A 26,638-nucleotide genomic window follows, 5' to 3' on the forward strand; every position below is an offset into this window, starting at 1 on the left:
AGTCACGAAACAAAAATGTTTGCTTCAGACATTTTGTTTGCTTCAGAGATTTATACACCACAGGCCCTATCCAAAACCTGCTGAAGTCAGTGGAAAGCCTCCAAATCACTTCAGTGGGACTTGGATTAGGGCCCATGTTAGGGACATGCAGTAGCAGTACAAAATGTACAGAATGGTTCTTGATTACCACAGGCTCTTCAATCACCAGTGGCTGTTTCCTAAAGTGGAAGAATGGGACCAAAAGGAAGGCTTTTAATTACTCTGAAGAGCCAAGATATGGTATGTGATGATGAAGGTGTTAAAGCTATTAGCATTAAATACATTTTAACTAATATTAAGAGTCTCAATTAAATCTGTAAATGACAGTCAATTGAGAATTACATCTGACAATCTGGACTAATGTTCTGATTTTAACTCATGCCAAAATACAAAAAAAAAAAAAAAAAAGTGAATGCCAACTGTGCAGTTTGTACGCAGGAAAAACTCATATTGGATCAAACATTGTTCCTTTACTCTGGTGCACCGAAGAGCAGTATTTGACCCAATTACCTTAGATCTTGGGGGTTGGGGGTATATATACTCACTTTCATGAACTCTTAGCTCCTTTACAGCAATTTATCTTAATTTGTACAGCTGAACTTTTTGTTTCTTTATGCAACACTGTTTTGACAAAAAGGTCTGAAAAATATTTAAATTTCATATGGTAAGAACTCCCTAATTAATAATGATTCATACTTTGTTTATTCTCCCCGAAATAATTAGAATGTTTTTTTTTTAAAGTATACTGTTCACGAGATAAATGCAGATTCTTCACTTCACGGACTGAAATGGAACCTCTGGAGTATTGCGTAAAAGCCAGGTTATAGTTTATAGACAGATGACACAACAGACAGTATTCCTAGCTATGGAGATTGTACACACAATAGACCATAACGATCATAATGGTGCTGTTACAGTCTATTGTGTCAAAACTTCATTAGGGAATTTTTAGTTTTTGGATCACTGATCAAATGGCTCTTTTGAATTCAATGAAAATGAACTGAATTGATATTTTAAATTGGAGTTATAAATCCTGAAAATATCAGATTGTAATGGAAATAATGACAGACCCTTAACTAAAACTGCATGGATGGTACTGGTATTAATAATACAGAAGTACAAAGCAAGAGAGCACTTAGGTGCTGATGACTGTTCAAGTGCAGAGAAACTCATTAAAATTACCTAAAGGAAGATATATAATTTTAACAGCTTCTTTTCCCCAGTGCCCTTCAACTACCTATTATTACTACATAATACACAGTAGCAACCTGAAGAGATACAGAAAATCTGAAAGAAGTATGATCTATGAATGCAGCCAGTGGCACCATTGTGGTGTTCTGTGTATTATCTTTAGTGGTATTGAGAGACTCCAACTGAATGTAAACAATTTGATACCCAACTAAAATTGGAGTAAATTATTGGAGTAAATAATCATATTTAAATAACTGCTTTGGTTTGGGTTGCCCTATTAACAAATAACTTAATAGTTGTGCAATTATTTGCACATTAAGTAGCCTGTCGTCAATTTTTCTGGTGTCTACACCTGGAAGTTTTCTTTAGATGAGATGGGAATTTGTAGACTTAACAGATAGATACCCTTTTCATGTTCCTCACTTCTCTTTGTAGAAGCAAAATCTAACAAAGAACCAAGATCTGGATAAAACCCTGGGCCTTCACTCAGGGAAGTTATCCTCAATAACTTTTAAAGAAGGTGATACGTTTCCAGAACTGTTTACAAAGGTATTTTGATAAGTTTTTAATTTTAAAAATTGCAGTGGAAATTTCACAGAACACCGAAGTTTTACGGACAGACAGGTACTGTCAATCTGTTGGGGGTGGCATGGTACGCCATTTTAGAATAAAGTAGATAAACCATTTTGGTGCTACTTTTTTGCCCAGGTCTACTTAGTATTATCACAAAGCCACTATCTACATTATGTGCCACTGTGTATTCCTGAATACATTTAACTGTAAAACTACTGTGAGGTAAAACCCTACAGCTGTTCGGTTTCTGCAAGTTTATGGCTATAGGTATTTTGTTTCTGGTAGTACCCACTGGAGCGCATGGGAGCTATGGAAACTTAGCATCTCTGAGAACAAGGCCTTGTAAGGTTAATTTACTAAAATCAGTCAAGTCATGAGAATCACTTTTCTGTGTGTGTGCATTTTCTAGGTCAGCATCCTGCAACCTGGATGTCTGCACCCATGTGGAGCTCCTCTGATAACAATAAGAAAAGGAGTACTTGTGGCACCTTAGAGACTAATAAATTTATTTGAGCATAAGCTTTCGTGCTTACGCTCAAATAAATTTGTTAGTCTCTAAGGTGCCACAAGTCCTCCTTTTCTTTTTGCGAATACAGACTAACACGGCTGCTACTCTGAAATCTGATAACAATGGGACTTCAGGCACTGACTGATCCCTTGCAACAAGTCACAAGATCACTGCCTAGACTGTGAAGTCTTTAGTGCCTTCCTTTTGTGTTTGTATACCACATCTATCATTGTGGGCACTAGTTGAAGCAAATAATTATGCCTTTGTTATATTCTTGCAGAAAATGAAATGCATAATAGCTAGATTTACACTGAAAAGTATTTGTGTATTAGTTTAAATGTATTCAGTAGTATATATTAGGTACAGTACAATGTAGGCTGTCCACAAAATTCCATTATATCAGCTATGTAGACCAGGGTATGCACTGTGGGCTGCTTTTGTGCTGAAATAATTTCAATCACAATCAATATTTTTAAATGGGTTGAGCCTGTCAGTTTTGACAATCAATGTGAAAACAGTTTAGTGGAATATTATATAGACTGCCTAGGCCATGACTGGGACATGAGAGATGCTAACCTATAGCCATTTTACAATGTGTCATCTTAAAAGTTAGAGGCGAATCTTTAAATCCTTCCTCTGCACTGATATCTAATGTTAGGGGAGTATTAGTAGCAAGTGGGCCTTAAAAAAAAATATGAGACTTTAATGGTTTATCCTGAGGATTGTAAAATGTTGTTTTTGAAGGATATAAAAGATGAACTATTTTGTGAAATTTTACAAGTTTATCTCAAACATTTTTGTAAGGGCCTTTAGAGAACTCTTGAACATAAAAACTTGTTGTTCCCTGGTGAATAATCAATACTGAACTACAGAATAGTATAATGATGCTTATAGCTCTTTAATCAATTTTGTAAAATACTTAAGCTTTGATGGTAAGAGATGATACACTACTAGCAGTCAACTCTCTCTTGAATAACACTCAGCTGGCATAATAGCTAGGCTGAGTGTTTCCATAAGAGAAGTATGTAAATACTTTAAATAGTGTGGAAGAGGAAGGCCAACTGAGTGCTGTTCCATTGACTCTCACGAAGTGGGAGCACATTTTAAGAACATTAAAGAAACTCTCAGAAATCTCCCTTTATGACTCAGTTAGGGGAAATGTTTCTAAATATTTTGGGGTTTTATGGCAGACTTTACTGTCTAGTCACAGGAACTTGCTGTGCTGCATAAAAGTGGAAAATGGAAACTTTGGCTCTGACCATGCGACAAGATTCATGTGGTCACACAGGCTCATGCATTAGGATACAGTTGCAGGCTGTTGATCTTCATTAATGGGGTGAAGAGGTGGTTCCTATTCACAGAGCCCTGTGCCAATACAAAAGGTGTATCGGCATCTGATCTGCAAATATCTGCAGATACAAAGCGGATATCCATGGATTTGCAGGGCTCTAACTGTTCAGTCAGAATCTCAAAGGTCCTGACTTGTACCGTCTCTGGAAATTGAAATAAATTAAACTATCTTTGCCGTGCATGGTTTTCCGTGTCTGTTTCTTGGGCCAGTCTCATTCATTTCCTTAGCTGCTGAACGCTATGGTGACACAGGGACTTTCTCCGACGGGTCAGACTGCAAATGACATGGAGATAGGCTCTCCACCCTACCCTGCCAGTACACTGCTAGGGGGGCTCTGGCACCGGGCTTTTTCCATCTTGCCCCTTGTGATGGAAATGAAGTGGAGGGGGTTGGTTCCCTCCTCAGGCAAGAGAGCTCAGGCCTCAGTCCCCGCTGCTGGAGGACGGAGCCCCGGATCTCAGGCCAGTGGAGGTCCCACTGTCCCTGCAGTGGGGGAAGGAGTGAGGTACTTAAGGGCGGCCCCTTGTTCCCTTGCAGGGGTGAGGAGTGTGTGTGGGGAAGGGGTCCCCGTCCCTTTCCAGTGGGGGAGGGGCTCTTCTCGTCGCCCCTCCCCCGCGGGCCTCGGAGCCCGCTTCGCGGCCGGCCGCGCAGTCACGTGCGCCGGCCGCGCGCCCGCTCTGCGCTGCTCCTGCTCTCCGCGGAGCCCGCCGGGCCGGCCGCTGGGGGGAGCGCGGGGCCGAGGGCAGGGCGGCGGCCGCCCCTGGAGGTCGGGGCTGGAAGCCGCAGCGTGAGGGCTCCCCGCGCGGCAGCGGGTTTCGGGGGCTAGTGCAGCTTCAGGGGGATTGTGGGGAAGGGCAGCTGGGTCACTAGGGTGGGGGGTTGGTTGGAGTGGGTGGGTTTGGGGAGCTTCTGGGGAAGGCAGGGGGTTGAGGAGTAGGGCGGGAGGGAGGTTTCTTGGGGGGTAGCCCATATCAGGCTATATGGGGGGGAGTATGTGGGGATAGGTGCTTGAGGGGTGCCATGGGGGTGATTAATGGAGGGTGGGGGGGTTATTGGAGGGGGAGGTGCTGTGGGGCTTAAGGGGAAAAGGGCCGCTCTGGAAGGGTCGTGGGGAATATTTTCCCAGTGTGTGGACAGTGGAGGTAGGTTTTGGGGGACCAGGATTTTAGCCGAAGGTTTCGGGGGGGGGGGGGGGAGGGTATTAAGGAGCGGAAGTGGTGCGGGTTAGGGCAGCATGTGGAGTTGGTGTGGGCTGAATTTAAAGGCGATGGGGTGCCTTAGTAGCTTTCATTGCTGTCTCTTGGGACAGGTTTGTTTAATGATGGCCTCTCAGGACTCAGCCCTGCCTGAGCTGTTCACCAAAATAAAAGGTGCTGAAAGAACCTGGGACAAGGCAAGAGAAGATGACGGAGGGGGCAAGATATCCTGGGTGAAGGAAAGAAACAGCATCTGTGACCCAGATGCTGAAGGCCTAAATGGAGCCCTTCCAGCCAAGCTGCTGGAAGAAGGAGGAGGAAACCGGGAGTTGTCCCCATCTCCAGTACAGGGTGAAAAGCATTTGATAATGCTGCAGACTGTGCATTTGAAGGAAGGGGAAGAAGACGTCCAGGGGGTCAGTCAGTTGAATATTCAGCAGCAGAGTGGGGTGCACATGGTAGTACAACGAGGAGCAAGTGTCTTGCAGCCCTTGGTAGTAGTGCAACAGGGAGTAGGTGCTCAGCAGAATCTACCCACAGGTGTAGCAATAAGTATACAGGATGGTGTTTATACATTTCATGACGTGGAGGTGATGCAGATTAATGTTTTGCAAGAAAAAGTACAGGCAAAAGATGAAGAAAACCAGTCCATGGATAAACCCCCAGGAATGCTACTGATTAAGGTAGAGATACTGTCAATGAAGATGAGATGGTAACCTTTGGTCTGTAGTGTTATATTGGTAGACTTAAAACTAAAATCTGGTTTTAAAAAAATATAAATGAAAAATAAAAATCATGGCTGTGACTTTTTAAATGAAGTGATTTAGACATATAAATCCCTTAAATGTGTTTTTTAAATCTCAGCCTATATTATTAAAAAGCAATCTTTCCTATGTACATTACTGACAGTTTATTAAAGCTAAAAGAATTTTTTAAATATATTTTTCTCATTTCTGCATTATTTGCATTTCAGTTAACTCAGATGTTCACAAGTATGCTGGTAGGTTTCTTTTCCTGGTTCTCACACATTAGTATAATACTGTAGTGTTTGGGTGTGAAAGTTGAAATGTTTAAAGCCAAACACAACTAGTTTTCACTTAGAACAAACTATTTGGAAAGTTCATGAAAACACTAGTATTGCTATAAATACTTGGCTTTGTAAATTTTGCTACAAAACTTAAATGTTGGGCCTAAAATACTAGACATTGTCCCTTTCAAGAGATGATGCATTATATTTTATAGTCTTGGGAGTAGTAATGATCACTCTGAGTATTAAAACCTATTTAGTTTAAAAAAATTCAGTTACAATACCTCGTAACTGCTACATGATGTGGAATTAATACAAATATACTGCATAAATCCTATATTAATTTTACAAAAATATAATTTATAAAAATTACATTTATTTTCCTTGTTTTTTCTTGAAATGTAGAGTCCTAGTAATTATATGAAAAAATGCTGTCAAAAGAAGTTGAAAATATAAACTTTTATAGTCTCATTGCTATAGTCTCAAGAAGAAGATCTAAAATGTTCTTAAACCTGTAAAGATTCAGGGCCAGGTTTTAAAAATTGCTCAGCACTCAGTAGCTCCCGTTTAGGAACTTTACATGAATCTGTTAATTTTTCAGAAGTGCTCAACTTCCTGCAGTTTCCACTGAGTTGAAAATCTGCCCGCTCAATTTAGATGCCTAAATGACCTTTTTTGAAAATTGGGCCCCAACTATGGGTGCTAAGCGCTTGAAAACTGTGTCCCCCAAAGTCTGTTCCTGTTCCTTTTTAAGTATATGTCAAAACTCATTGATTCAGTAGGCCCCAAATCAAAATCCCTGCAGATTATGTACCAAATAACTAGCTGTAAATGAGAATTAATTGGTGGGTAGTTTATTGTATTCTGCTTGCTGGTACAGATAGCCTCTGCTGCTTTGCCACAAGCATGGTTGGACTGAGACCATTTGTTTTCTTGATGAAATGTAAAACTTCTTGTTTTTTAAACTAGATTGACAGAAGTAAAGATCTACATGCAGTTGAAGGTAAGGTCCAGCAACTGCCTCCAAATGAAGAGGGAAGAGAAAAGGACATTTTCAGTGTTGAGAAAGCAAAGATCTTGAGCTGTAAAGCCAAAGATGATATGTCAGTGTCACACTATGAACACAAAGAGCAAGAAGAAGAAGCAGTTATAAAAAAACCTGACACTCTAGAAGCTCAAACAAACACACAGCATAGGAAAAAAGGTAAAAAGTTGACGATGCAGTATTTGTAGCTCATATTTAGAAAACCGTTTGAAGTCCTGTAAGTAACTTCCATTCTTTATGGTTAGATTAAGTTAAGGTTCAAACTACTACTGAAATGTGAAAGAATGAATGAATAACCTTTTCTGACCTTACCTGCTTAGAATTTTTTAATCAGTGTGATGTCACTGTAAAGTTTCAACAGAGAAATTATTCAGATTACTGCCTCAATCATCTGCACTTTGAGTAATTTGGAGTATTTGAAACCTGGCTCCATAGCTAAGGTTCCATTGAGTTTTCCACTTAATGTTGAATGTAAATGCTTAATAATTAAACATGAAGATTTGTAAAATCATTCTGAGATTTGTACTCTTTAGAGTCTTCTTGGTAATCTTAATATTTAAAATCATTGTCTTCTGAAATCCGTAGATTATAACTTTTTCAGTCTTCTACAATACGACAAACTCGAAGGTGAGAAAAACTCATAATTGCACTGAGTGCTTTACCAAGTATAAGCCCAGAATAGGGTAATTCATGGTGGAGGAAAATACAGAAAGCTGTTTGTTATAACTCATCTGCGGTGGGTTTGTTGTGGTTTCTTTTTTTTTTTTTTTTGCTATGGAAACTGATGGAGCTCTGGATCTTCATAGATGACTCCCATTCTCTGAAGCTCCCTTCTTGATTCCCCTTTCGATCCTGGCTTCCCTGTCCATGTGCATCCTGCTTGTCCCATCTAGTTCCCCTGCTACCATACCAGCCCCTCATCCTGGCTGCCTCTGTGCTTTCAGTTTGCTCTCATCCGTGTCTTCGCTTTCAGCTTTCTTTGGTTGTGATAATGGGAGTTCCAGTTCAACAGACCTAGTAAGGTTTGCCAGAGCAGAGTTTCTGTCTGGTGAGCCATAAGAGTTTTCCAGGTGTAGAAGCAGTCTCTGTAACAGTGACAAACTTCATGTGCCCCGTGCCACCACGTCTCAGTCCTTAACAGAAGGCAGAAGGAAGGGGTGGTTTGCAGGCAAAAACACTTAACAGCAACAGAGGCAATATAGGATGCAGGAGATTGGGGTGGGCAGACAGATAAAGTTGACTAAGAAGCAAAGTTCTTACTTTGCTGGTGAGGCAGGTTTTCTGTCTGCTGTACTTAATAAGATGGATCCCTGATTTGATGGCTCTTAATAGTTATGCCAGACAGTGCCTCCCTGTGGCCAAACTTACAAGATTTGCAGGTTTGGAGGAGCCTATCGGTGGTTCCAAGAAGCAGTTTTTTGTGTGGGTATGAACTGATGAATAAAATAATGATAAAGTACTTTTGTTTGTTATTCATTGAAGTATACTAGTATCTGCATGTCCTGATACAGGCACATGAATTCTCTAGAAATATTTGTTGGCTTCAACTTGAATGGTCATCGTAAAGAATCGGCTTGACCCAGACCTGAGATAATGGTTCCAGGAAAGCTGTCTGTATATTACACTATGTGCCATTTGGCAACTCTGAATCTGCTTGAAAGCTGAAAATGTTCCACATTTCCTCAATTTATTTTCTAATGAAATTCCTTACTTCTGTTATGTGAGTTTGCAGGTGTTATATAATCACCATGGAGTACAGTTCTCTTTGACCACTTAAGGAACCAACATTCTGCTGCATTTGCATTCTTAAAGTTCAAGCAATAGATTAAGGGGCTTTAAACTATAATAGTTTTTTTGTCTATACTTAGCATTTTCAAGCCTCTGAATATGTGGAGAATCATAATTAATCTGCCATTTCTAGGCTTTTATAGTAAGTATAGGAGGTTGTCTCACTAGTTAATGAAGCTGACATCACAGGCGTATTCCACAGGATATAAGCGTCTAGATGAGCTAAATGTTAAAGATACCCTCGAGGGAGGGAGGATTATCCATTGGTGTGAGTTAGACTAGGAGTCGTGCCTCTAGGATTTTGTTCCCAGCTGTACCACTAACTCAGTGTATGGTTTTGGATGAATCACTCTAAACTCTTTTTATAATAGGTATAATAATACCTTTCTGACAGGCTTAATTTTTGGAAAGCACTTTGAGGTACTCTTATGAAAGACACTGCAGAAGTGCAAAGTATTATTACTTAATCTAGGAGGTTTAGTTAGGAAATTGGCACTATTATTTAAGTCAGATAATTGTTTTGTGGCTCATGTGACCTAAATATGTCTATATTCTCATAGGGGAAAAGGTGATCTTCCATTGTGATCTGTGCGCATTCACCTCTCTTAGAATATCAAGTCTTAATCGTCACATGAAAACCCATTCTGATGAAAAACCCCATGTGTGTCACCTCTGTCTTAAGGCTTTCCGTACAGTTACTCTCCTGCGTAACCATGTGAATACACATACAGGTATACTTAGTGTGTAAGAACGTGCTCCTTTTACTTGGTGGCATTGAATTTAAGTGATTTAAGTGGCATTGAAATGATCTTGTCTTCGGCCACCAATCTGCATTCTAAACCCCCCATTGATTTTATTGGGAGTTCCGTATGTAGAGCGGTGACACAACATGGCTTTAGTGTTTATATATAAAATATATATATAAAAAATAGTCAACAGAACCATCCTCAAGGTAAAATGAATTAAAATATCGAATTCTTGTGCTCATGACCTGGTCTGTCTCCTTTAATATCTGTGGGCCTTTTTCTTCCTAATATTTTAAAATAGGTGTGTAAGACGTAAACCTTGCATTCGTAATACATTTATAGTTTTTAAATATTTGCATCTAAAAAAATTTCATATCAATTTTTATATTAAAACTATTTTCATTAATGTGTAAATGCTGATTTACTACTGAGAAATTATACAGATATGCCTTTTTAAAAAAATCTAAATAATATGTTCTTACAGGGACCAGACCGTATAAGTGCAGTGACTGTGAGATGGCATTTGTGACCAGTGGTGAGCTTGCACGACACAGGCGATATAAGCACACTCTAGAAAAACCCTTTAAGTGCTCAATGTGTAAATATTCTAGTGTAGAAGTAAGTGCGGTACTACTGAATCTCTTTTTTTTTTGAGGGGGCGGGGGTGTATGTTTTAAAATACAAAGGCCTGGTATCCTGTGAGTTCAGTAGGTTTTTACACAGATGCATAAAATTACTCATGAGCAGAAGTGCTCGAAGGATTGGAAACTAATGGTGCACCTTCATATTATCTTTATTTACCTTAGTTTTACAAAACTCATTAACCGTAGCAGATACACAGGTCAGTAAATGAACTTATGTGGCTACATATGTAAGTTACAGTATTGACACTGAACAACTGGGTTGGGTTGGGGAGATTCTCCTTAGTGCAGAGGGTTTGTGCATTGCTGTTTCCACCGTTTTAACCCCATTACTTCCCTCCACAGAAGAGCAGTGGCCACACAGATAGCGGCTACAGTCCCTGCACACAACAAAGGAGGGCTCTGCACTGATCCCATAGATTGGCATGAAGATTGCCACAGGGGCATGTGTAAGTGGAGGGAGATATTGGATCTCCAGATTCAATGGCCCAGAAACTTGTCCTGGCCACAAAGGGCTGAGTTTTCAGCCCCAGGATCCGGCCAAACATTGAGGGAGTGAGTTCCATCCCTCCACCTCCAGGTGCCTTCACAAAGCCCAATTAATAAAACTTTCAGAAGTAGAGGATGAATTTCATTATTTATGAAGAAGCCTTTCAAAAAATAAAGACATTTATTCAGAATCATCACATTCTTATTTTGTCTGCTCACTCATTCTTCTGAGTGAGCTCTTGTACGTTTTTAAGTTAACATTTTCTGTGTTCATCAAACCCTTTTTTGAAAACATACCAACAAATACATTTTGTTTTAATATTTTTTTCTAGTTATTTTCTAACAGTAAAAATGGCTGTAGGATCAGGGTCACTGTAAATACGTCATGCAGCAAACAGGCACTTGATTAACTTTATGCACATGAGTAGGCTTGTAATAGTCAGTTGTTACTGCTAATGTATAAAATTAAGCACTTGCTTAGTGTTTGTAGGATTGGCATCTATAGTGTAGTTCCGGGTCAAATAAAATAAAAACTAGAAAATGCCAGAGGTTCACATGGAAAATAGTAAGCATTCAATCATGCACCTACTTTTTGTGTGCACTGTTTTTGCGGTTATGTTGTTAAATGACTATTAAGTGCCTGACATGCTGTGCCCAAATTGCGACTGCGTACAGACCTTGCCTGTTCCTCTTTTCAAAATGTGGTCCCTTAATGCTCCACATGTATTGTGCTAGTAGATTTTGAATAGTATTTAAATCTAAATTGAAATGATTTTTAAAAATATTAAATGTACTCTGTACTTTTTTTTTAAGTAAGGGTCTTATTAATCACTTTTTGCTATTACAATATTACAACCTCACATTGAAGTTTCTGAGAGTTTTGCTTGAGTGAGTGCTGAAGAAGCTCTTAGATAGTTATTACTATGCAGTTAGGATTTGATGCAGCACAGACTTAAGCACATCCATGATTTTTACTTGAGTAGTGACGCTGAGTGAGGCTATTCGTGGATTAAATTAAGCATGTATGTAAATCTTTGCCAGATTGAAGCCAATGAGATGAGCAAATATGTTACTTAGTATTGGCCTTTCCATTTTTTTCTCTATATTTTCAGTTTTTCTTTGGCTGGCATTTTCACAGCTGCCTAAGGGAGATAGGTGCCCTCATTAGGATGCTTTGAAAATCCTAGCCTTTGTGCATTTGATAGAGGTTACGCAGGGCCAGTTTCACTATTTCCCCCGATATAGTCGTTTTCCCCTTTTGTTTGTGTGGGTCTTCAACGCTCTATGCGGGGAAGGAATATTAAAAATACCCCTAAAAATTGTGATTGCAAATCCACTAAAATTGAAAGGGTGTTTTAATGAGGGTGTAGAACTTGAAATTACTGCATTTGTTCTGTAAAATGGATTAGATTTTAAATTGACAGTGTCCCTTTAATATGGGTGGTGTTAAAATTAATTTTTGACTTTTACACTAGGCAAGCAAATTGAAGCGTCACCTTCGTTCACATACAGGAGAGCGTCCTTATAACTGTTATCTCTGTAGTTATGCTAGCAAAGATACCTATAAGCTGAAAAGACATATGGTAACTCATTCAGGTAAGACTTACTCATGTAATGGTTAATATATATATTTTACAGTTTTGGTAAATCTGTAGGACTATATTTTTTAAGCTGACCTCAATCCAGCCTCTGAAATTGCTGCTGCAGTTTTACGCAGACAGTTTTTCACTTATGTTTTGTGTGTCACAAGAACATACATGGAAAAATGTTCATGTAAAATTGTTAGGTCTGTTTTTAAAACTACTTTTGAAAATTTGGCCTATCAGATTATAACAATTTTTAATTGTGTTCATTTTGTTTAAACTGACCTTTACTGATATGAAATAAAAAGTTCAATGTCTTATCTTGTGTGCTCTTGTTTTCTGTGATCCAGTTTTCAGTTGTGTATCAGGCCTGGTTAATTTTACATGGCATGTGTCTGACAGTCAGGAGGGTTTACAAAAAAATAGCTGTCCCAAAATGTGGGCATGACTGGCACATCTGTTTCCTAAAAATACAGTCTCTTCATGTAAATTATTTTGGCAAATGAATAACTGCAAATCCTGTAATTATAACTTGCACTATTTTAATATTTATGGCAAAATAACAAAAGTAATTTGTTCCTGCTGTGCTCTCCTGTTTCCTTATGGAATCCCAGTGAAGACAAACAGATTACAAAGTCTGCTTAAGAGCAGAATTTAGCCCAGTTCAGTGTTAGCAATTGTGCATTTTCCTACATTAAACACAGCAGAAAAGAAGAACGAACTAATTAATATTTTAAGTTACATAAATGGCATTGTACTGTCATTAGTTCTGCTCACAACTTCTGTAGGCTAAAATCCTGCACTGGGATCAGCTCTAAGCTAGTGTGGATCTCTGCACACATCATGCAGTATGTATAGCTACTGAAGTTAATGATTTTCTATACGGGCACAGAGATTCGTGCTGGTGGATCACAATGCCGTATCAGGGCCGTAGACATCCATGGGAGAGGTGCGTTTGTATCAAATATATATGTAGAGCTGCTGAACATATATTCTCTAACTTCTCATGCTTTTTTCATAGGAGAAAAACCCTATGAATGTTATGTTTGTCAGGCCAGATTCACACAAAGTGGTACCATGAAAATCCATATATTACAGAAGCATAGTGAAAATGTGCCCAGATACCAATGTCCACATTGTAACACATTTATTGCAAGAAAAAGTGATTTGGGTGAGTTTGGATTTAAGAAAAAAATGGAATTCAATTGCATAGGGAATTTGGTATCTTTTCTTACTGTTCATAATGCTATAAAAATGTTCTTTGACTTATTTTTATCATTAACTAAACTATTCCTAGGGAGAAAATATTCATGAATTTCTCCTGCTGAGGGGATGTGGTGCCATCTTGTGGTTGCTATAGATTGGTATAGTTATAACGCTCCACATCAAGAGTTAACATTTGCAAGATTTTATTAAATACCTGTGGCATTAAGAAAATCCATTTTCCAAAGTGACAGCCGTAACAAAAATCTAGGCCATAGATTCTCTACTGCACAGAGTGGAAACTCAGTGTGGCAGAAGGAGCAGATCTTGATGGGACTGTCACAGTTTCCAGATTCTGTTCCAGCCCCAGCCTAAGCGTGAAATAAAAGTGGGTGTCAGACCAGAAATCTGAGGAGCTGGAAATATATTGAATGTTTTTAATACACTGATATCCTTGAATATATAAGATCAGCTTGTACATTTGTATTTGTCCTTGAATGTTTTTTTAACTTTACTTGTGAATTATGGAGCAATTTACAAATGAGACTTCAAAGAGTACAAGGAATCTCATTCATAATTAATATACACTTTATGAACTTTTAATTTTGCGTTCATATATGTTTAGTAGGCAATATTTGTACTATAGAAATTCTAAATTCCATTAAGCAGTTGTAGCAGATCTGTTTTCAGGTTCTGTAAGATTTATGTGACATGACAGATTATGGTGTACAATACATAGAGATGACCTTTAACTCTTTGGGTCTTTTCCCATCAAGCAGAAAGCACTATATTCTGATGTAGATACCTACATTCTTTATACAATCCATGGATTTTTTTCTCACCTGCAAGTAATATCACTACGTGCTGGTGTATATGCAAATTTCTGCTTAAAATATCATAAATGGAAGCTGGCTATATGCAGATTAAATTTTGAGTTCTACAAACTACTATATTACAAATACAAACCCACATGAGTTTCCAAGAGAATTATGATTATACTGACTCTGTATCTGAAACAAGACTTCATTTGCATACCAATAAAATTATAAGTATCCATATAGTTCACTTGTAAATTGATGTGTTTTAGTAATTTGAAAACCTCATAGAAACCAGATTTTCATTAACAAGCCACCGTATTAGAAATACAACCTATTTGTTATAATTCAGTCAATATAACTGACAGGTTCCAAACAAATTTATACATATGGCCAAGATTTTCAAACTAGGAGCTTAAAGTTAGGGTCTTAAATGGATACTTAAGTGCCAACCTGATTTTCAAATGTGCTGAATATCCGAAAGTTCCGATTGGGGTCAACACTGCACATTTGCTCAGCTTCTTGTACAAAGGCTCATGCATTCATCACAAGTGTGTGTAAGTAAGTGTGTGTGTGTGTATGTGTGTGTGTGTGTGTGTGTATATATATATATATAATGTGTGATTTGATTAAATATGTTACCATAGTGGGCTCCTGGTGCTTGAATGAGATGGGTTGAGGCATAAAGGGCCAGATTTTTAAAGGTATTTGGGTACATAAAGATAGGCACCTAGGCACATTTGGAAAACCCACTAAAGGCCTAACTCAAATTGAAATCAATTAAATATCTATTCATAGAACTACGGTAGGGTGTTTACTTATGGAATTTGTCTCTGTTCAAAGATTATCACCTAACAAGCACCTATTGATTGTCAAAAAGCCCACGTATACTGCAGGTACCACATTACAATAAATACAATTTTGGGCCAGATTATCAAATATACTTAGGTGCCTAAAGATGCAGAATTATTTCAACGGGAGGTAGATGCCCAAACTGCTTAGGTGCTTTTGAAAATCCCACTAAGCGCGTAAACAGCTTTTGAAAATCTGGTCCTTTGTGCTGCTGCCCCAAAGGTGATGCTAGTAGACTGTTTTTTGGCTCCTGTACAGAGGTAGTAGGAGGCCTGGAAGGTACCTTGTCAGCTTTCTTTCACACAACCCCCCCCCCCGCCCGTACGCCTGTTCCAGGCTATGCACAGACTAGCCTTTTGTCTGAATCTGTGGACATCCAGAAATCCATCTTCAGCTACCACAACTTTTCAATGTAATGATCTGTAAAACTGTTTTAGGCGTTCACTTACGGAACCTGCATTCCTACCTGGCCGTAGCGATGAAGTGCCGTTATTGTGAAGCTCTTTTCCATGAGCGCTATGCTCTTATTCAGCACAAGAAAACTCATAGAAATGAAAAGCGATTCAAATGTGATCGATGCAGTTATGCATGCAAGCAGGTATTTACATTAATTGGAGTGTGATAGCTTATTCAGCTAATATTTCTGTGGGGTAGGCTTGGCTTTGGGGATGTATTTACTTTGATCATAGTTATTTGTTACCACAGTCTAGCTAAAATACTGTGTTTATATTTATTTACGAGATAACTGGTTTATGAATGAATGATAAATTAGTAATGCTAAAAAATCTTAAACTATTTGCTTATGAAAAATCATTCAGACATGATTTGTTCGAAAGTAGGAAATAAGAGCAGTTATTTTCACTGCCATTGTGCAAATACCATGTTTTGTTATCATCTTATTTGTAGTATTCAACATGTACAGAATAAAGTTTTTTCAATCCGAACTGGTATTTATATAAAACAAATAACAATATACTATAAAAGTAGCTTGGAAGCCATGCAATATAAAATGTCAGGAAAGACTGGATTCCTAGCGTAGGTTATTTTTCATAAGAAGTAATTTGACATAGGATACTGTATTCCTTGCCTAATTTATTTATAGAATTTACATTTTTAATAGATTAGATGTACCCCATATCTTACAGATGTTGACAACTCTTTAGAAACTTCATTACACAGCTTTGTTCATACCCTCAATCAGGTTGGCTCTATTTATCTGGCCTGGCTGAAACAAACTTCTTAGTGGACCTTTTGTTATCCGAATGTATTTCTACATATTTTTATCTCATACCTATTCTAGAAAGAATTTTCATACATCTGAAAATGGAAGAATTAAATCATGCTATAGGTTTCATAAGTTTTTTGCTATATCCGTAACATAAGGAAACATATTTATCCCAATATATAACCTTTATAGTCTTTGTTTCATTCCTGGATGGTGTGATTAAAGAGTTACGTACACTCTAGACTAATCATTTTACACTATATTTCAGTCCAAAGAAACTTTTATTATTGGATGCTCTGATTAGAGAATTATGTGCAGTCCAGACGTGATGAATTTTACACTATATTTCAGTCCAAAGAAACTTTTATTATTGGATGCTCTGATTAGAGAATTATGTGCAGTCCAGACGTGATGAATTTTCATCCTCTTAAGTTGTATTTAGAAATCTGTCATGTTTAAAAGCTGAAATATGTGGCCATGCTCTATGGAATATTTATTTGTTCATAACAGTTTATTAACTCCATTATTACCCTTACATTAGCAATGTATGTACTATACATTATCACAATTAAAATCTTCACCAGCCAAAGGAATAAACATGCTATGGTAGTATAAGTTTTTCTAAAAAGAACTCATAAAAAACACACAGGATTCTTTCATTGACACTCCTGCTCTAAGTGCTTTTTGGACTCTCATTGGAAAAGTGTGAAAATTTAGTGACTTGTTCTGCCTGTTGATTTCATCACACTCAGGAAGAGACATTAAAATGTAGGGAGAAGATAACTAAATATGGATCAAAATCATGGATTCTTAATCAGACAAGCATACTCTGTAGTAGAAAGGGATATTTAACTTTTAAGGCTGGGCTTTTAAGCCCATTAAAACCATGTATAGCTTTATCTTGCCATTGCTCCCCTGAAGAGGGTAACAAAATGTAAAATACTGAGAGCTCAGTAATATGGGTTTTCACGTGTTCTTTATAACTTCAACAGCTTATTAATTGTAATCAGTTTCTGTTGAATTAAAACAACTGTGCCCTCTGAACTCACCAGTTACCACTTGTCAGAGGAAAGGAGGGCACAGGCATTGTCTTGTCTAGTCAGTTGTCCACTTGTCTGGGGAAAAGAGGGCAGGAGGCAAGCCAGACCTTGAAGAGGTTTTTGAAGCTGCAGTATGAAGGTGTGCTTTCTCCACAAGCAGCAATCTTTTCTACCCTGTCTGTTACTGTTATTAGTCATTCCTTCCCACTGTTCATTACATAGGCCCTGATGTGCTAGCATAGACTGTCCCCTTACAGAGTTCCATTTCCTTCAGCACGTCTCCAGTTGCATGTAATGATCCATATCAGTGGATCTCACTGCATCATCGCGGCAATGCAAACTCAGCAGGGGTGGAGTTTCCAATGGACAGTAGGAGACAAGGTCTTAAGAACCCACCAACTCTAGAAAATAACATTTTAAAAAAATCAAAACCGTTAACTTATTCTCTCATTTTTCTGGAAAGGTTTGTTTTGTTCCAACCATTCTTTAAAACGTTGCACAGTAAAATAATTGACGCTCTTGAATATTCTGGTAAAGTGAAAGATTTAGTAAAATACAAACTAAATCTCAGTACTCAGCCCGTAACATCTTATTTCAGGGATCACTGTTCTCCAAGTTATGGTACATGTGGGGTAAAATCCTGGTCCTATTCAAGTCAGTGGCATTTTTGCCATTGACTTCAGTGGGAGCAGAATTTTACCCTACATGTTCTTCAATACCTGTGCTCTGTGAAACAAATTAAGGAAACTGCAACAACCTTGGGCTCTAGTTTTCTTGCTTGTCACAAAGTTAGTTATGTTTTAAACATTGTTTTCTTCATTTCAGGAACGACACTTGATTGTGCATATGCGTACACATACTGGTGAGAAACCCTTCACTTGTGTATGTTGCAGCAAATGCTTCCGGCAGAAGCAGCTTCTAACTGTTCACTTCAGGAAACACCATGATTCCAATTTTAAACCAACAGTTTATGAATGCCCTAAATGTGGCAAGGGCTATTCACGCTGGGTAAGGTTCTTCCTTTTAAGGACTCTCAATGGGGAGATATCTTTAGTTAAGTACTACATATCACATTTTTATAAAGAAGCAGTCTACTGGCTGAACTGAATCTCCAGCTAGCTCCTTGATGCAGAGCCAGCAATAGGCTTTTTCCAGATCTCACATCAAAGGGTTAATACATCTGATAATTTGCCACTTTATATAAAAGGCCAGGTGTTTGTTTCAAGAATTATATTGGTACAATGCAAGTTGGGAATTAATAAGATTGAAAGTGCAAATAGTCTACTGACAGAAAATAAAAGGCAAATAGGAAACAAATGTAGATATCTGGAAAGTATCCTAGATAGGTACCAAAAGACAAATAGAGGAAACTGCGAAAATATGTAAAGTAGAAAATACAAGGAATATTTTAGCAAAGTGAATGAGAGAATAATAATCCTGTTCTTCAAAACCGTATGCTACCAGCAGAATTTGTATCTCAGCCAGCTCCCTGAGCACACAGGATACTGTGTTATCAACAAGAAGTGTTACTGTCATTGGGACTCGTGATTATAGTAGCTTCAAAAGCAGGTCCTACCTTCTTTTTAAATTTGATATTTTATAAACTATTTTATTCACTTACGAATCAAACAAAGATGGTAGATCTGATTTTAAGCCTACCAGTCTTTATAATGGTCCTTTAAAGTGGAATTTAAAATTTTTTGCTGGAACAATCTTCAGAAGTTGGCTGTATTTTAAAGAATCCTTATTGAGGTTACAAGGACAAACCATCCCGATGTGTAGAAAGAATGGTAAATATGGCAGGCAACCAGCTTGGCTTAACAGTGAAATCCTTGCTGATCTTAAACACAAAAAAGAAGCTTACAAGAAGTGGAAGATTGAACAAATGACCAGGGAAGAGTATAAAAATATTGCTTGGGCATGCAGGAGTGAAATCAGGAAGGCCAAATCACACCTGAAGTTGCACCTAGCAAGAGATGTTAAGAGTAACAAGAAGGGTTTCTTCAGCAACAAGAAGAAAGTCAAGGAAAGTATGGGCCCCTTACTGAATGAGGGAGGCAACCTAGTGACAGAGGATGTGGAAAAAGCTAATGTACTCAATGCTTTTTTTGCCTCTGTCTTCACGAACAAGGTCAGCTCCCAGACTGCTGCACTGGGCAGCACAGCATGGGGAGGAGGTGACCAGCCCTCTGCGGAGAAAGAAGTGGTTCGGGACTATTTAGAAAAGCTGGACAAGCACAAGTCCATAGGGCCGGATGCGCTGCATCCGAGAGTGCTAAAGGAGTTGGCGGATGTGATTTCAGAGCCATTGGCCATTATCTTTGAAAAATCATGGCGATCGGGGGAAGTCCCGGACGACTGGAAAAAGGCTAATGTAGTGCCCATCTTTAAGAAAGGGAAGGAGGAGGATCCTGGGAACTTCAGGCCAGTCAGCCTCACCTCAGTCCCTGGAAAAATCATGGAGCAGGTCCTCAAGGAATCAATTCTGAAGCACGTAGAGGAAAGGAAAGTGATCAGGAACAGTCAGCATGGATTCACCAAGGGCAAGTCATGCCTGACTAATCTAATTGCCTTCTATGACGAGATAACTGGCTCTGTGGATGAGGGGAAAGCAATGGACGTGTTGTTCCTTGACTTTAGCAAAGCTTTTGACATGGTCTCGCACAGTATTCTTGCCAGCAAGTTAAAGAAGTATGGGCTGGATGAACGGACGATAAGGTGGATAGAAAATTGGCTAGATTGTCGGGCTCAACAGGTAGTGATCAATGGCTCCATGTCTAGTTGGCAGCCGGTATCAAGCAGAGTGCCCCAAAGGTTGGTCCTGGGGCCGGTTTTGTTCGATATCTTCATAAATGCTGAAGGTGCAATCCACACCATCCTCCAGATCAAGTTTGCAGATGACACTAAACTGGGAGGAGAGGTAGATACATTGGAGGGTAGGGCTACGATACAGAGGGCCCTAGACAAAATAGAGGATTGGGCCAAAAGAAATCTGATGAGGTTCAACAAGGACAAGTGCAGAGTCCTGCACTTAGGATGGAAGAATCCCATGCACCGCTACAGACTAGGGACCGAATGGCTCGGCAGCAGTTCTGCAGAAAAGGACCTAGGGGTTACAGTGGACGAGAAGCTGGATATGAGTCAACAGTGTGCCCTTGTTGCCAAGAAGGCCAATGGCATTTTGGGATGTATAAGTAGGGGCATTGCCAGCAGATCGAGGGACGTGATCGTTCCCCTCTATTCGACATTGGTGAGGCCTCATCTGGAGTAGTGTGTCCAGTTTTGGGCCCCACACTACAAGAAGGATGTGGAAAAATTGGAGAGAGTCCAGCGGAGGGCAACAAAAATGATAAGGGGACTGGAACACATGACTTCTGAGGGAACTGGGATTGTTTAGTCTGCGGAAGAGAAGAATGAGGGGGGATTTGATAGCTGTTTTCAGCTACCTGAAAGGGGGTTCCAAAGAGGATGGATCTAGACTGTTCTCAGTGGTAGCTGATGACAGAACAAGGAGTAATGGTCTCAAGTTGCAGTGGGGGAGGTTTAGGTTGGATATTAGGAAAAACTTTTTCACTAGGAGGGTGTTGAAAACCTGGAATGCGTTACCTAGGGAGGTGGTGGAATTTCCTTTCTTAGAAGTTTTTAAGGCCCAGCTTGACAAAGCCCTGGCTGGGATGATTTAGTTGGGGATTGGTCCTGCTTTGAGCAGGGGGTTGGACTAGATGACCTCCTGAGGTCCCTTCCAACCCTGATATTCTATGATAAGTTTGATAAGCAGCAAGTCATTGAGATTAATTGACCTTTTTTCTAGTTTTCTAAAATCTGTATATTAGAAACTTGAAATGTTTGTCTCTTTGTGTTAAAATGAATAATTGCATTAATACTACATTCATATGCCTGTGCTTCATTGTCCTATCAGAATAATATGCATAAGCATGCTGAAAGCTGTGGATTGGTGAGGGCAAAAGCTGTTACACGCCGCAAAGGAAACAAGGGCAAAAAGAAAAGATGCGACAGACTGAAACATGATGTTAAGCAAGAAGGTAATCAGCTAATAAGTTTAGAATTTAATCAAGTAAATTGGAATCAACCAGATATGGCTAAAGCTGTGAATCTCATCCTGTGGTTTAATTCATATTTCACAGTGAGGTTAATTTAAGTGCTAACATAAGATATATGTTTGTTTCAGACACCGTTTTATGTGTGTCAGAAAGCCCAGTCAGCTGAGTGAGAGTCATTCCTCAATTATTTGTTCTGGAGCCACTGTTCTCCTGCTCATGCAAGTTTTCTCCCAGTCTTCCTGCCCAGCAATAGTCAAAAATACAGCACCGTTCTTTAATCAAGGAAGATGAAGGCCACAGTGAGTTCTCCTGTGCAGATAAGTGAGTCAGCAGGCAATAGGGACCAAATTGAAAACTCCTGAGTACCACAAACCAAGCTCCTCCCATTTGTGATGCCAAACTAGAATGCTGCTTAGAGTATACTGAGCATGTCTTCATAATATGATCATTCCTCTTCTTTACCTTATGTTTGGTCATCAGAGAAATAGTACAAATGACTATTTTAAACAGAATTGGGCTTCACAGTTAACGTGCCACTGAGATGAGTAAGACAGTTCACACCTCAAAGCTATTGTTTCAGGCTGTCTGCAGGCTTGGGCGGACACATTTGTTTTATTATTTTTTATTTTTAAAATACAACTATAGGCTCCCATCCAGTACTTTGGGTTCCTAGCCCATAAATTAAAAATCACAAGATGAACAGAAGGATTACCCCTAGATATCTGTTTCTCTCACTCTCCTCAGCAGCCTTAACAAAAGTCTGGAGAGCTACCTGGGCTATGGCAGATCAAGGGTGGGGAAGTGAGTTCCCAAACTGAGAACTTCTCACAGAGAACACCTGCCAGCAGCTCAGGCACCTCTCCTGAGGTAGTGTATCACGCTGCGTTGGTTTACAATTTGTTCACATTTTGAAGGTTATCAGATCTTTACAGTCATCAGGGCTATATAGTAATTTTTAAAAAATTTAAGCCTAGATTCTGGAGTACAAGATGGTAGCCAATATGAAAAGGTACTGGCTCATTGATCTGTTGCAAGCTTGGCCAATTTGACTCTTTCTAAGCATGAGTAGGCAACACAGTATTTAATATATTGGCAGGCAGTTTACACTGATTTTTTTTCCCCTGTATGGACAATGCCACTGGGATAACATTTCACATCATGATAATTGTGATGTTGTAATTTTTCAAAGTCTGATGAATACATCTCAAGGTGGGTCATCAGCAGGTGGTTTTACAATAGTGTTCCCTCCACTCCTTTCAGTGGTAAGGCTGCAATGATTGTGACTGAAGATTTTAAAAGAAATGCCAGTATAGACCCAGACCTAGGCTTTGCTTGCGGTTTTTGTATTTGCAATACTTACGTTGTGTAGACTTTTGCTGCTGTTGTCTGCTGCATGCAGACTATGAATTTTTTTGTGCATCTTCAGCTCTTGGGGTGAGAAATTCAGTTTGCTGGAATTTAAATAATGTCTCTACAAGCACTAGAGAGACAGAATGCAACTACTTCCCATTATTTGACTCTCTCAGATCTTACACACTAAAGCACTGGGTCCAAATTACTTTTTTTCAACAGTTAGTATTTGGGGCTGAACGAACAGGGGCAGAGGAATAGTTTTCCACACACACTTGGAATATTAACTATAAGATATAGGTATATATGTTTGTGTGATTGGCTTCTTGAAAGATCATAGTATCACAAGAAGTTTTGACTCTTTTTTGCTCAAGTTTAAAAATTGATTTATGGTGTCTTTCTGGCTGATGAATAACATGCTCTGCTGCTGCTGTTGAAAATTAATTTAAATTTTTGTAGAGGAATTCCCTCTTCATCATTCTGCCATGGATGTGAGAAGTATGTAAGTCTCCAGTTAATTAATGTCGAGGTCTCTGCTGATTAGTAAATCATTGGTGCTACTCAGTAGCATTGATTATTGCACATTACAACTAAATTGATCCACCGAAGTTGAGAACACAATCACAGTAGTAGCAAGGTGACATTTATAACAGAATGTATTTATCCTCCAAAATTGGAGACTTTAAAATAGAAAATGTAGTGGTGCATTATAGACACTGAAAATATTTTTTTCCCCTACAGTGAAACTGCAGAATGGTAAATTCATTTAGTATTTAATTCTTTCTCTCGTTGACAATTATGATGTTTAATTTTTCTGCAAAGCTGTTGACCTGGGATCATTCCAAGATGTTTCCTTTGTGAACACGGAATGCTGTGCCAGTGAGATTGTCCCTGTCGTATATGGAATAGAAACAAGTACTCCGAGGGAGCAGAAAACAGAAATGACTTGTGAAATGATCCTCAACATGATGGACAAATAATACAAACACAAGTTCTGATTTCCATCGTTAATGTACAGAATCTCAGTTTGTATACTAGTGCAAAGTTTGTAAGCATGTTAAGGGAAGTAAGCTGTAGAAGGTATTGGTTTCTGTAAAAGTTGCTAAAAAGTTGTTAGCTAAAGTTACATGGAAGCAACATATGTTCTAACATGTTCATATCAGCGTCAAAGAAAAACAGATCTTAAAACTAGGCCATGGAAAAAAAGTAGGTTGAATTTATTCAATTTACTTTTCATTTTTCTTCCAGCTTTAGTTACAGAATTACATACAATTTTCAAGCAAATTTATTCCTCAGTAGCTCTGTGCTCCTGTCAGATCCAGATCTGTGTGACCTTCAGCTTGTTTGCATTTACCTCATGGTGAGCACATTGTGAAAGGCAATATTATTCTGATGCAAAGAACATAGCTAGGTCTTCTCTCGGAACACTAAAGATCTCAACAAATCTGTACTGTTTTACCCTAGTATAGTACTTATCTTTATATAAATCTGAGAACCATGATATGCAGCCAGATACCCTGTCATTAAGTTTATTGTAACGTTATTAACTTTACTATATATATATATACTTTTAATCTCTTAATTTTAAAAAGGACACTTCTTCTATAACATAACAACCAAGCCTCAGAATTGGGTAAGCCCTTGGGCAGATTCTCCTCCCATTTAACACCAGTTTTACACAGGTGTAACTCCATTGATCTCAGTTGGGGCACTCATGCTTTCCACCAGGGTGGGAGGAGAATCAGACCCCTTATTTTTTTGTTGATTTTTAGGACTTTTATAACCACTTTGTGCTATAGTGTGAAAAGCTTTAGTAGAGTAGTAAGACCATCAGGTGGCCTGTGATTGAATGTTATCTAGCAATTTTCATTTTCCTAACTGTTTTCTTGTAGTTTGCTTTTTGAATAGCTATCTTGTATTTAGCTACATGCATATGACTGTAAGAATGGGTTTATACTTGGGACTTGATCCAGAGCATATAAAGGTCATTTGAAAGATTCCCATTGACTTAAATCACTTTGGTTCAGGCCTCTAATAATGTATGCTTATGTTTAAAAAACATGAAAAGTATTTTAACAGTGTTCATGGGACATACTGTATGTAAAAGCAATGAAATTCTAGTCGTTCTAGCTTTTTACCAATTTGTTGGAATCCCCACTTTTATACCAGACTTTCTGCTTAGTTTTCATGACAATCACAAATAGTACCATTCATTGTTGTTGGTTACAGTGAGCAAAACCAATTTTTGCATTATTCACTCATTTTTACTTTCATTTACAAATAATATTTGAAAGCATGCTCAAAATATCAAATATATACTTTAAATATATACTAGCATTTTCAGTGAAAACATGCTTTTTAAAACTAATTTTAATGACAAGTCATAATGAATAAATTTTATTTTAATTAAAAAAAACCCCAACATATATTTGATTTTCAGATGTGGAGTATGTTATATATCTGGATTGTTTTTATGAGTGTTACAAATCCTGCTGTCTTTACTCAATCAAAACATCATCATTATAACTTCAGTATGGGTTTTGCCTGAGGAGAAATGCAGAATTTGGTTCACTTTATTTGGCTGACAGCCTAATTGTAATGTTTAAAAATATTTTAACACAAAGCTAGACATACTGTAAATTCAAACTGATACCCCACTTATATTCTGCATGTAGACCTAATTATGTACTATAGGTTTTTAATTATCCTTTTAACAGTGCTTTTGTAGCCATGACAATAAGATTCTTCTGTGTTCTGTGCATTCCAGGTTAACTGAGTTTAAGTATTCATATCTGAAAGAACACTTACATGTTTTTATTACTTTTGAGAGGTTAATACATGCATGTTTATTTTCAATTAATATACTGTTATGAACTTTATCCCGTCCTTTACATGGCAGGTATAACTAGATAGCTTGTAGAAGCTACACTACTTCAAAATAAGGCCGATCCTGTGATATGCTGAGACTCATTACCATTACAAGTGGGAAAGCAATCTCACCCTCTTGTGCACCAACACACATCTAGGAGTTAATGGTGGTGAGCAACTCACCAAAGGCACTCATCATCTTTCAGACTGGAGTACCCAAATTAACGAGATATAGAGTGATGCATGCTACCACAGGACAGGATCAAATCTTTAAACAACTACTGATATAACTACTTATTACAGTATTTACGGCTTTGATAATGCAGTTGGATACCCCGTCCAGTTTTGTAGTGTAAGTAATTTAGAATCATTGGGAAGGCGGTGTACTTGAATCAGTTAACCTTGCTAGCTTGTTTAACCCATGTTCCATAATAACAATGTTATGTGGCTGTTCAGATTCATAGTCTGTGTTCATATTCTATGGCAGTTTGTTTAATGATAATGTTTATCCATTTCTAATAAGCTAATAGTTAATGCTGATTACTTAAATTACCTAACAAGAGCTAGGTTTTAAGAATGGTTTTGTTTCTATAATGAAAGTGTGAATGGTATTGTTGGCCTAGCATGCACTAACGGTAACATTCTTCATCTGAAAATCAGAATATTGGTTTCGTTCTTTAAAATTCATAACATTGTTGTGTAAACATTTGACCATTTTCTGTGTATAAACTGTTTATTTTGAATCAGAGTAATTTGGCTTTCTTCTTATCCTAAGCCAGAAAATCAGACTGCTTGAAATAAAAGATATTTTCTCTTATTTGTGAACGCAAAGTAGTTATCATTTAAGCCATTTAGAAATTGAAAGTAATGTATGCTTTTGAAGATAGAAAGATAGTACTTTGACCCCATGAGGCATCTGTTCCTAATTGGAGTCTTTTGCCATTCAATATAATTCCACTTTTCACTGAAACCAGTGGTGGTTCTGTCTGAATAAGAACTACAGAATGCAGGCTTTTAGGTACTTTTGTACCTATGACTTGAGTCAGG

General features: G+C 38.3%; 1 protein-coding gene across 7 annotated transcripts; it reads left to right on the forward strand.

Annotated features, from left to right (window-relative positions):
- Positions 1 to 26,313, forward strand: CTCFL (CCCTC-binding factor like). Of its 7 annotated transcripts, none has more exons than XM_043527583.1 (12): positions 4,344 to 4,449; positions 4,972 to 5,541; positions 5,832 to 5,858; positions 6,855 to 7,089; positions 9,279 to 9,449; positions 9,949 to 10,082; positions 12,070 to 12,190; positions 13,199 to 13,348; positions 15,485 to 15,645; positions 18,138 to 18,320; positions 21,232 to 21,355; positions 23,546 to 26,313. In XM_043527583.1, exons 2-12 carry the CDS (start codon positions 4,981 to 4,983, stop codon positions 23,701 to 23,703), a joined length of 2,025 nt encoding a protein of 674 aa, XP_043383518.1. In that variant the 5' UTR covers positions 4,344 to 4,449; positions 4,972 to 4,980; the 3' UTR covers positions 23,704 to 26,313. The 7 variants fall into 7 exon arrangements, with proteins under 7 accessions (XP_043383522.1, XP_043383518.1, XP_043383519.1 ...); XM_043527584.1 differs by having other exon boundaries at positions 4,376 to 4,428; XM_043527585.1 differs by lacking the exon at positions 4,344 to 4,449 and adding an exon at positions 4,784 to 4,804.
- The last annotated feature ends 325 nt before the right edge of the window (positions 26,314 to 26,638 follow it).

Source organism: Chelonia mydas, chromosome 13 (assembly GCF_015237465.2).
Source record: "Chelonia mydas isolate rCheMyd1 chromosome 13, rCheMyd1.pri.v2, whole genome shotgun sequence".
In the NCBI taxonomy this organism is placed as follows: Eukaryota; Metazoa; Chordata; order Testudines; family Cheloniidae; genus Chelonia; species Chelonia mydas.